At 44.8% G+C, this 12,439-nt stretch overlaps 1 protein-coding gene across 1 annotated transcript in view; it reads left to right on the top strand.

The window, feature by feature from the left end:
• ACER3 (alkaline ceramidase 3) overlaps nt 1-12,439 on the top strand; it is a 42,876-nt gene that overhangs the window by 25,587 nt on the left and 4,850 nt on the right. The window contains exons 4-9 of the mRNA XM_044284970.1: nt 73-125; nt 1,330-1,411; nt 2,423-2,458; nt 7,502-7,560; nt 8,735-8,836; nt 10,108-10,212. Of these exons, the coding sequence (XP_044140905.1) occupies nt 73-125; nt 1,330-1,411; nt 2,423-2,458; nt 7,502-7,560; nt 8,735-8,836; nt 10,108-10,212 (437 nt within the window). The remainder of the gene's footprint in view (nt 1-72; nt 126-1,329; nt 1,412-2,422; nt 2,459-7,501; nt 7,561-8,734; nt 8,837-10,107; nt 10,213-12,439) is intronic.

A 12,439-nucleotide genomic window follows, 5' to 3' on the forward strand; every position in this document is an offset into this window, starting at 1 on the left:
GGTTGAATGTTTTTTTTTTTTTTTATATCCCGTCCTCATGTTTTGTTTATTTTTCTCTGTTTTTCTCTGCAGCTTCTGGATGAACTGCCCATGATCTACAGCTGCAGCGTGTTCGTCTACTGCTTGTAAGTGACACCTTGTGTACTACATTGTGTACCCCCCCACAAATATCACCAACATGGCCGCCACCTCCGCTCCCATGAGAGTTATGGCTTCCTATTCCCAGAGGCCTGGAGTTTATTGACACATTTCTATCATTTTTGGATGCTTAGGTGGTTGGTAGTATTGAGCGAAGTTGTGTTTTAAGTTCGGGTTATCGAAGAATCGCGTTATGGATTTCGCTACCACGGACCATAACGGAATTTAGAATCCATAACGCGATTCTTAGATACGCAGAACTTAAAACACAAGTTCGCTCAACACTAGTGGTTGTTGTACAGTATATAGCGCGTACAGAAGACTTTTTACATTGGTGCGCTCCTCTGCTGCCATCTAGTGGTGGAGATGTGTAAATGTTCAGGTTCCTGTAGGACTGTCCCCAGAGTTGTAGTGATGCTTTCTGACAATTATCATGTGCAGATCTGGACTAAGTGCACCCCCACTTTCCACCATCAGTCATTACCCTACCTCCACACGCTTTTGAAGCCAAGGAGAGGGCAGTGGAGGATGGGAGTGGTAGCTTTGGCCCTGAGGGTGGTAGTAGTATTCACAGTGGTAATTCCCCAGTGGCAAGAGCTATTAAATCTATATAACCCTGTACTGTATACCTATGCTATGCGCTCGCACGCTGCTCCCCCCCGACAAGTTTCACCAGAAGATCAGGCTTCTTCAGGGGTTATGAGCCTTTCCTCCCTATTTAAGCCCTGGATGTGATACCATTGGTATACACTGCCCATAAACCCCTGAGGATAGATAGATAGCAGAAATGATGGGGGTTATAGTACTCAGAACCGAAGCAGAGTTTGGGTTCAAGTTTAAAAGTGGTTTTCCACTAAAAATCAACTACCAAAGTTATTCAATAAAGTTTCGCGCAACTTCGCGAATAACTAACTTCGGCTCATTGGAACCCATACATTCTTATCTCTGTACAGTATTAATCCAAAGTTTTGAACGAAGCGACTTCAGATGTAGAATCCGAAGCTCGCTTCGCTCACCACTAACTGAAAGGAGGGAAGACCCAAGTCCATCTCCTGGCAACCTAAGGGCTATTATATATACAATAAATGAAAACATTTGTCTTAGTAACATATTACAATTTACCCTTTGCCGTGTCTCTGTCCCGGAGTACACACTGTGACGCTCTGCTCTTTTTTTATTTATTTTTTCCAGATACGAATGTTTCAAGTACAGAAGCTCCTATAATTATTTGCTGCTCGTCCTGTTAATACTTTTCAGTGTGATAGTAACTACAGTAAGTAATATTTATTCCTGGGGGTGGGGTTATTCATGCTATACGCTCTCAGGATGCAGGACTTGAACAGGCAAGATGTAGCAGAGCTCGTAGTCTGCTGTGATGCATTGTGGGAGAAGTCGCACTAGGCTCTGTGTAGTAGCCGTTTCGTTCATTAGGGACTTAAAAATTGTAAATGCTGCTCTGGATGTGATTAGAGGTGAAGCCATGATGGATTTCAAGTAAAGCTACACCACGTTATATGCACGTGACCTGAGCCCCAGGACTGCAGACTGTGGAGCCATACTCTGTAAGCTGTAGATGTAGCAGTGCCGCCAGATGGCTCCCTCTAGTGGCACTTTGTATGAACTGAAACCTCATAGGAAAATTCAGACCGTATTTTTCATAGGTTCCTTATTGGGTGCTCATTCGTTAAAAGTTTTTTATTTTTTTTAGATTTTAATACTGATGACCTATGCTCAAGATCAGTCATCAGTATCTGATTGGTGGGGGTCCGACACCCAGGACCCCCGCTGATCAGCTGTTTGAGAAGGCAGCGGTGCTGCTGTGAGAGCCGCCACTTTATCACAGCTCCGTACATTTTATAGCGGCTGTGCTTGGTATCGGAGCTCAGCCCCATTCACTTCTATGATCAGTGAACAGAGAGAAGGCTGTGGTGCCTTCTCAAAAAGCTGAGCGGCGGGGGTCCCAGGTGTCGGACCCCCACCGATCAGATACTGATGACTGATCTTGAGCATAGGTCATCAGTATTCAAATCTAAAAAAAAAAAAAGTCACCTGGATAGGTCATCAATAAAAAAAAATCTCAGGGATTCGTGTCCCCACCTATCCCTTGGTTAAACTTGATGGGCTTATGTCTGTTTTTTTCAACCGTATTAACTATGGAAAACCCCTTTAAGGTTAATGACCAGGTATGTTTAGCTGACTGAGCTCTGCTACATCAGCATGTGGTGTAGTACTGTGATGAAATTGAATACTGGAGGTAATAATAACCGTTGTGTTTTTTCCTCAGGTTTATTTGCAATGGAAGGAGCCGGTGTTTCATCAGGTAACGTTACTATGTTTTATACACATTAAGTTTAGCGCAATTCCCTGAGGTTTTGTTACAATGTATCAGCCTATTTAAAAAAAAAATATATATATGTTTATTGTTGTTTATGAAAGATTCCTGAGCCCTGTACAGTCTGACACCAGCAGCACTGGTTGGATAGTCTGACTGTGCAAGGACACATCCCCAACTGGTAACACCCCTCTGGACCTTTATTGCAGACTTCTGGTAGGAATAATAGAGAAGTGACACAATATAGAATCGCAAGGGAAGGTGCCCTAGGATTGTTATGACATGGGGAATTCAGGTAGTTACTAAAACGGACATGTCAGGAGAGGAGATGGGTTCATCCACTTCCCTACCACGACAATACGAATAGGCTCTTTAACCACTTAAGGACCACAGGTTTATACCCCCCTAGTGACCAGGCCCTTTTTTACAAATCGGCACTCCACAACTTTAGCGGTTTATTGCTCGGTCATGCAACTTACCACCCAAATGAATTTTACCTCCTTTTCTTCTCACTAATAGAGCTTTCATTTGGTGGTATTTCATTGCTGCTGACATTTTTACTTTTTTTGTTATTAATCGAAATTTAACGATTTTTTTGCAAAAAAATGACATTTTTCACTTTCAGTTGTAAAATTTTGCAAAAAAAACGACATCCATATATAAATTTTTCGCTAAATTTATTGTTCTACATGTCTTTGATTAAAAAAAAATGTTTGGGTAAAAAAAAAATGGTTTGGGTAAAAGTTATAGCGTTTACAAACTATGGTACAAAAATGTGAATTTCCGCTTTTTGAAGCAGCTCTGACTTTCTGAGCACCTGTCATGTTTCCTGAGGTTCTACAATGCCCAAACAGTAGAAAACCCCCACAAATGACCCCATTTCAGAAAGTAGACACCCTAAGATATTCGCTGATGGGCATAGTGAGTTCATAGAACTTTTTATTTTTTGTCACAAGTTAGCGGAAAATGATGATTTTATTTTATTTTTATTTTTTTTCTTACAAAGTCTCATATTCCACTAACTTGTGACAAAAAATAAAAACTTCCATGAACTCACTATGCCCATCACGAAATACCTTGGGGTGTCTTCTTTCCAAAATGGGGTCACTTGTGGGGAAGTTATACTGCCCTGGCATTCTAGGGGCCCTAATGTGTGGTTAGTAGTTTTGAAATCAAAATGTGTAAAAAATGGCCTGTAAAATCCGAAAGGTGCTCTTTGGAATGTGGGTCCCTTTGCCCACCTTGGCTGCAAAAAAGTGTCACACATCTGGTATCGCCGTACTCAGGAGAAGTTGGGGAATGTGTTTTGGGGTGTCATTTTACATATACCCATGCTGGGTGAGAGAAATATCTTGGCAAAAGACAACTTTTCCCATTTTTTTTATACAAAGTTGGCATTTGACCAAGATATTTATCTCACCCAGCATGGGTATATGTAAAATGACACCCCAAAACACATTGCCCAACTTCTCCTGAGTACGGCGATACTAGATGTGTGACACTTTTTTGCAGCCTAGGTGGGCAAAGGGGCCCACATTCCAAAGAGCACCTTTTAGGATTTCACCGGTCATTTTTTACAGATTTTGATTTCAAACTACTTCGCACACATTAGGGCCCCTAAATTGCCAGGGCAGTATAACAACCCCACAAGTGACCCCATTTTGGAAAGAAGACACCCCAAGGTATTCCGTGAGGGGCATGGCGAGTTCCTGGAATTTTTTATTTTTTGTCACAAGTTAGTGGAATATGAGACTTTGTAAGAAAAAAAAAAAAAAAAAAATCATCATTTTCCGCTAACTTGTGACAAAAAATAAAAAATTCTAGGAACTCGCCGTGCCCCTCACGGAATACCTTGGGATGTCTTCTTTCCAAAATGGGGTCACTTGTGGGGTAGTTATACTGCCCTGGCATTCTAGGGGCCCTAATGTGTGGTAAGTAGTTTGAAATCAAAATGTGTAAAAAATGACCGGTGAAATCCGAAAGGTGCACTTTGGAATGTGTGCCCCTTTGCCCACCTAGGCGGCAAAAAAGTGACACACATCTGGTATCGCTGTACTCAGGAGAAGTTGGGGAATGTGTTTTGGGGGGTCATTTCACATATAACCATGCTGGGTGAGAGAAATATCTCTGCAAACGACAACTTTTCCCATTTTTTTATACAAAGTTGGCATTTGACCAAGATATTTTTCTCACCCAGCATGGGTATATGTAAAATGACACCCCAAAACACATTTCCCAACTTCTCCTGAGTACGGCGATACCACATGTGTGACACTTTTTTGCAGCCTAGATGCGCAAAGCGGCCCAAATTCCTTTTAGGAGGGCATTTTTAGACATTTGGATCCCAGACTTCTTCTCACGGTTTCAGGCCTCTAAAAAGCCAGGGCAGTATAAATACCCCACATGTGACCCCATTTTGGAAAGAAGACACCCCGAGGTATTCAATGAGGGGCCTGGCGAGTTCATAGAATTTTTTATTTTTTTTGCATAAGTTAGCGGAAATAGATTTTTTTTTTGTTTTTTTTCTCACAAAGTCTCACTTTCCGCTAACTTAGGACAAAAATTTCAATCTTTCATGGACTCAATATGCCCCTCGCGGAATACCTTGGGGTGTCTTCTTTCCGAAATGGGGTCACATGTGGGGTATTTATACTGCCCTGGCTTTTTATGGGCCCTAAAGCGTGAGAAGAAGTCTGGAATATAAATGTCTAAAAATGTTTACGCATTTGGATTCCGTGAGGGGTATGGTGCGTTCATGTGAGATTTTATTTTTTGACACAAGTTAGTGGAATATGAGACTTTGTAAGAAAAAAAATAATAATAATATTTCCGCTAACTTGGGCCAAAAAAAATTCTGAATGGAGCCTTACAGGGGGGTGATCAGGGAGTGTATATGGGGTGATCACCCCCCTGTCACTGATCACCCCTCTGTCATTGATCACCCCTCTGAAAGGCTCCATTCAGACGTCCATATGTTTTTTACGGATCCACGGATACATAGATCGGAACCGCAAAGCACATACGGACGTCTGAATGGAGCCTTACATGGTGGTAATCAATGACAGGGGGGTGATCAGGGAGTGTATATGGGGTGATCACCCCCCTGTCATTGATCACCCCCCTGTAAGGCTCCATTCAGACGTCCGTATGCGTTTTGCGGATCCGATCCATGGATGCGTGGATCCGTAAAACACATGCAGACGTCTGAATGGAGCCTTACAGGGGGGTGATCAATGACAGGGGGTGATCAGGGAGTGTATATGAGGTGATCACCCCCCTGTCACTGATCACCCCCCTGTAAGGCTCCATTCAGACGTCCGTATGCGTTTTGCGGATCCGATCCATGGATGCGTGGATCCGTAAAACACATGCAGACGTCTGAATGGAGCCTTACAGGGGGGTGATCATCCCATATAGACTCCCTGATCACCCCCCTGTAAGGCTCCATTCAGACGTCCGTATGCGTTTTACGGATCCGATCCATGGATGCGTGGATCCGTAAAACACATGCAGACGTCTGAATGGAGCCTTACAGGGGGGTGATCAATGACAGGGGGTGATCAGGGAGTGTATATGAGGTGATCACCCCCCTGTCACTGATCACCCCCCTGTAAGGCTCCATTCAGACGTCCGTATGCGTTTTGCGGATCCGATCCATGGATGCGTGAATCCGTAAAACACATGCAGACGTCTGAATGGAGCCTTACAGGGGGGTGATCATCCCATATAGACTCCCTGATCACCCCCCTGTAAGGCTCCATTCAGACGTCCGTATGCGTTTTACGGATCCGATCCATGGATGCGTGGATCCGTAAAACACATACGGGCGTCTGAATGGAGCCTTACAGGGGGGTGATCAATGACAGGGGGGTGATCAATGACAGGGGGGTGATCAGGAAGTCTATATGGGGTGATCACCCCCCTGTCACTGATCACCCCCCTGTAAGGCTCCATTCAGACGTCTGTATGTGTTTTGCGGATCCGATCCGTGGATCCGTAAAAATCATACGGACGTCTGAATGGAGCCTTACAGGGGGGTGATCAATGACAGGGGGGTGATCAGGGAGTCTATATGGGCTGATCAGTGGTTTATAAAGGGTTAATAAGTGACAGGGGGGGGTGTAGTGTAGTGTAGTGGTGTTTGGTGCTACTTTACTGAGCTGCCTGTGTCCTCTGGTGGTCGATCCTAACAAAAGGGACCACCAGAGGACCAGGTAGCAGGTATATTAGACGCTGTTATCAAAACAGCGTCTAATATACCTGTTAGGGGTTAAAAAAATCAGATCTCCAGCCTGCCAGCGAGCGATCGCCTCTGGCAGGCTGGAGATCCACTCGCTTACCTTCCGTTCCTGTGAGCGCGCGCGCGTTCACAGGAAATCTCGGCTCACGCGAGATGACGCCTATTGGCGTTAGCGTAGCCTGGGAGCGCCGCAGAGATGACGCCTTTCGGTGTTAGCGTAGCGCTAACTGGTTAAATATGGCACCTGATGCCGAGAGGAGTGGTCGCCATAACCACCAGGTGCCTGCTGTTTCACACAGCAGACACTTGGGGCTAATGTCTGCGATCGGCGATAACGCCAGTCGTAGACGTTTAACCTCTCATTTGCAGTGGTTGGGGCCAGACCATTTTGCCCTGGCTGAGATCAGGCCCTTGTAATCACTCCCCTTTGCCAAAATAAAAATAAACAAAAAATAAACCTCATAGGCATCGCCATATCCAAAAATGCCTGTACTATTAAAATATAAAAATGTAAAAAATCAAAGTGGCCCATTCACAGTTATTTTTATTTTATTTTTTGTTTTGTTTTTGTTTTTTGATAAAAAGTGATCAAAAAGTCCCTCGTACGGCTATATAAATGGAAGAATAAAAAAGTTATGGCTCTAGGAAGGCAGGGAGTGAAAAATGAAAAGGCAAAAACAGAAAATCGCCTTGTAATGAAGTGGTTACTATAGAGGTTTCATATGTTTTAGCGCCGGTCGGTCGCTGCAGGATCCGTGTCTGATCTACTTGGTTTCCCTTTTTGCCTCCAGGTGATGTACGGACTCCTGGTGACCTTCCTCGTCCTCCGGTCTGTGTATGTAGTGACATGGTAAGGCCTCTGTATTAACCAGTCCTGACCCGTATCTGCCCCTCCACTCACTGAGCCCAATTAGCCCAGAACCAAGGACCTATGACATTGGGCTACGCTTTGCAATGTTAACCCGTTAATGACCACCCAATATATGTGTTTTTTTATGGTGCTGTAGATTAAGAGGGAGCGGCTTCCGGCACTCTTTATCTGTTGTGAAACTACAACTCCCAGCATGCTCATTTATTTTCTATGAGGGTTCTGAGAACAGTTGAGGCGGTGCGCATGCTGGGAGTTTTAGTTTGTGTGCCACCCTGAGCGAGAGGCGAGCTTCTTCTGTTCTAACGCCTGGGATTGGAGCAACCTCTGATCCCAGCTGTTTAACCCTTCGATGGCTGCCGGTCACCGGATTGTTACAGTACCAGTAAAGTACCAGGTTTTGACGCGTATTTTTGCTCTGGATCCACGAAAAAATGTGTCGCAGATTTTGCTGTGGAATCCACAGTGGAAATCTGCCCGGCAGGGCAGCCTGGAGATGAGCTTTGTTCTTATTCCCCCCGCTCTGTCTTGGCTCCATTTGCCCATCACCCCCTGTCTGTTAACTCCCAGCTGAGGTACGAACGGGGTCACGTGCACCGCTGCAGCCAATGACTGACCTCAGGGGTTACGTGATCCCAATCGGCATGTCCTTCCTGGGTCACATGCTGCTCGCGGACATGTCACAGCTGAGGTCCGTCATTGGCTGCAGCAGTGCACTTGACCCCGTCTGTCCAGAAGTTTACAGGACGGGGACTAGAAGGCCGCAGACTGGAGACAGGGCTCCAGGACAGGGTAGCGGTATGAGCTTTTCAACTGGTACCACACGCTCTGGAGGCTGGTAAATACATCCATAATCCTGGAAAATCCCAAAACTGGCCTGGTCATTAAAGGGTTAAAGCTTTTTGCTGCTACCGACCTATTAATTACGTGATGGCAGTGAAAGGGTCAAATTAAAATGTAATTTTCTGTATTTTTCTACGCTTTGACTTGTCGCCTGTGAGATCCCTCTCCCTGGTGCTGATGTGACCTTCTGGGAAGACGGGGAAAGTGATCCCGAGCTTGACATGCTGTGGGTCCTTTCAGTGTCTGACCAGTGGTCTGGTCTCCATTAATGACATCTTGAAGATGTTTCTGATTGCCGTCTGTCTTCTTGCAGGGTGTACCCGTGGCTGAGGGGCCTGGCTTACACCTCGTTAGGATTGTTTTTAATTGGATTTTTGCTCTGGAACGTGGACAACATTTTCTGCAGTACCTGGAGGTAAGGACTGTGTAGGTAGGTGGCTGAGACAGGGAGGCAGTACCATCTGTACCTACATCATTTATAGAGAGAGACAGGGTGGCAGTACTATCTGTACCTACATCATTTATAGAGAGAGACAGGGAGGCAGTATTATCTGTACCTACATCATTTATAGACAGAGACAGGGAGGCAGTACTATCTGTACCTACATCATTTACAGAGAAACACAGTGAGGCAGTACTATCTGAACCTGCATCATTTATAGAGAGAGACAGGGAGGCAGTACTATCTGTACCTACATCATTTACAGAGAAACACAGTGAGGCAGTACTATCTGAACCTGCATCATTTATAGAGAGAGACAGGGCGGCAGTACTATCTGAACCTGCATCATTTATAGAGAGAGACAGGGCGGCAGTACTATCTGTACCTACATCATTTATAGACAGAGACAGGGAGGCAGTACTATCTGTACCTACATCATTTATAGAGAGTGACAGGGCGGCAGTACTATCTGTACCTACATCATTTATAGAGAGTGACAGGGCGGCAGTACTATCTGTACCTACATCATTTATAGAGCGAGACAGGGAGGTAGTACTATCTGTACCTACATCATTTAGAGACAGAGACAGGGAGGTAGTACTATCTGTACCTACAGCATTTACAGAGAAACACAGTGAGGCAGTACTATCTGAACCTGCATCATTTATAGAGAGAGACAGGGCGGCAGTACTATCTGTACCTACATCATTTATAGAGCGAGACAGGGAGGCAGTACTATCTGTACCTACATAATTTACAGGGAGGCAGTACTGTCTGTACCTACATCATTTATACAGTGAGAGAGACAGGGAGGCAGTACTATCTGTAGCTGCATCATTTACAGGGAGAGACAGGGAGGCAGTACTATCTGTACCTACATCATTTACAGGGAGGCAGTACTATCTATACCTACATAATTTACAGGGAGGCAGTACTGTCTGTACCTACATCATTTATACAGTGAGAGAGACAGGGTGGCAGTACTATCTATACCTACATTATTTACAGGGAGGCAGTACTGTCTGTACCTACATCATGTAAAGGGAGAGACAGGGAAGCAGAATTATCTGTACCTATTTCATTGACTAGAAAACAGTGGCAGTTGTACTTACCTCATTTACAGATGGAGCAGTACTGCCGGTTATGATGTAGGCACAGTTAGTACTGCCTCTCTGTAAATGATGTAAAAGGCTTCTCTTACAGACATACTTGGCATTGACAGTTCCACATTTCTCATTTTGCAGGGATGTCCGACAGAAGATGCCTCCCGTCCTCGGGGCTGTGACACAGTTTCATGCCTGGTGGCACATACTGACTGGACTGGGCTCCTACCTGCATATCTTGTTTAGGTGATTATGTACCTTCGTGGTTTAAAGAGGTTTTTTGTTGACTTCTCCTCAGTATCTGATCGGTGGGGGCCTGACGCCTGGCACCCACACCTATCAGCTGTTTAACCCCTTAAGGACACAGGGCGTACAGGTACGCCCTTGTGCCCTGGTACTTAAGGACACAGGGCGTACATGTACGCCCTGTGCATTTTCGATCACTGCCGTGCGGCTGGCAGTGATCGGAACCCGGTGCCTGCTCAAATCATTGAGCAGGCACCTAGGCTAAATGCGCGGGGGGGTCCCGTGACCCCCCCCATGTCGGCGATCGCGGCAAACCGCAGGTCAATTCAGACCTGCGGTTTGCTGCGATTTCTGCAGTTTCTGATCCCCGCGGTCCCTGACCGCGGGGATCAGAAACTTTAGGATTAAAAATGGTTTCCAGTATCCCTCCCCCCTGCACCCCTGAGTTATTTGAGCACGGTGGGAGGTGCAGGGGGAGGGTTGCGGGCGGTGCGGGAGGCGGGCGGTGCGGTAGGCGGGATCGCGATCCCCCGCCCGCCTCCCATTGCGTAATCGTTGGCGTCTAGTGGGTATACCAGGGTGCCAGCACATTGCTGGCACCCTGGTATAAACGGCTGACATCGGTGATGCGATGTCAGCCGTTTAACCCTTTCCATACAGCGGTCCGTACGGACCGCTGTATGGAAAAGGTTAACAGCTCAGGGAGCTCCCTCCCTCTCCCATCGGGGGGCTGCTGTGCCTTTGCAGTCCCCCGAATGGAGAGGGAGAGAGCTTCCAGGCAGCCCCCCAAGCCCCGTCCTTATTCTTCCCCGTCTGCGCAGTTCTGACCATAACTGAGCAGACGGGGAAGGTTCCTATGGCAACAGGACGCCTTCTCAGGCGTCCTGCTGTCCATGGTGCTGAACAGATCTGTGCTGAAAGCATAGGTCTGTTCAGGCAAAGTGTAAGTAAAATACAGTACTGTACTATATATATTGTACTGTACTGTATTATGCAGACATCAGACCCACTGGATCTTCAAGAACCAAGTGGGTCTGGGTCAAAAAAAAAAGTGAAAATAAAGTAAAAATCAAAAAACACATTTATCACTGATTTAAAAATGAAAAAAATAAAATTCCCTACACATGTTTGGTATCGCCGCGTCCGTAACGACCTGATCTATAAAACGGTAATGTTACTTTACCCGAACGGTGAACGCCATAAAAATAAAAAATAAAAACTATCATGAAATTGGAATTTTGCCCACCTTACTTCCCAAAAAAGGTAATAAAAGTGATCAAAAAAGTCGCATCTACGCCAAAATTGTAACAATCAAACCGTTATCTCATCCCGCAAAAATCATACCCTACCCAAGATAATCGCCCAAAAACTGAAAAAGTTATGGCTCTTAGACTATGGAAACACTAAAACATGATTTCTTTTGTTTCAAAAATGAAATCATTGTGTAAAACTTACATAAATAAAAAAAAGTATACATATTAGGTATCGCCGCGTCCGTATTGACCGACTCTATAAAAATATCACATGACCTAACCCCTCAGATGACCACCGTAAAAAAATAAAAATAAAAACGGTGTAAAAAAAGCCATTTTTTGTCATCTTCCGTCACAAAAAGTGTAATAGCAAGCAATCAAGAAGTCATGTGCACCCCAAAATAGTGCCAATCAAACCGTCATCTCATCCCACAAAAAATGAGACCCTACTTAAGATAATCGCCCAAAAATTGAAAAAACTATGGCTCTTAGACTATGGAGACACTAAAACATTTTTTTTGTTTTAAAAATGAAATTATTGTGTAAAACGTACATAAATAAAAAAAATTGTATACATATTAGGTATCGCCGCGTCCGTGACAACCTGCTCTATAAAATTACCACATGATCTAACCTGTCAGATGAATGGTGTAAATAACAAAAAAAAAAACAATGCCAAAAAAGCAATTTCTTGTTACCTTGCCGCACAAAAAGTGTAATATAGAGCAACCAAAAATCATATGTACCCTAAACTTGTACCAACAAAACTGCCACCCTATCCCGTAGTTTCTAAAACGGGGTCACTTTTTGGGAGTTTCTACTCTAGGGGTGCATCAGGGGGCTTCAAATGGGACATGGTGTCAAAAAAAACAGTTCAGCAAAATCTGCCTTCCAAAAACCGTATGGCATTCCTATCCTTCTGCGCCCTGCCGTGTGACCGTACAGAGGTTTACGACCACATATGAGGTGTTTCT

Source organism: Bufo gargarizans, chromosome 3 (genome assembly GCF_014858855.1).
Source record: "Bufo gargarizans isolate SCDJY-AF-19 chromosome 3, ASM1485885v1, whole genome shotgun sequence".
NCBI classification, from domain to species: Eukaryota; Metazoa; Chordata; class Amphibia; order Anura; family Bufonidae; genus Bufo; species Bufo gargarizans.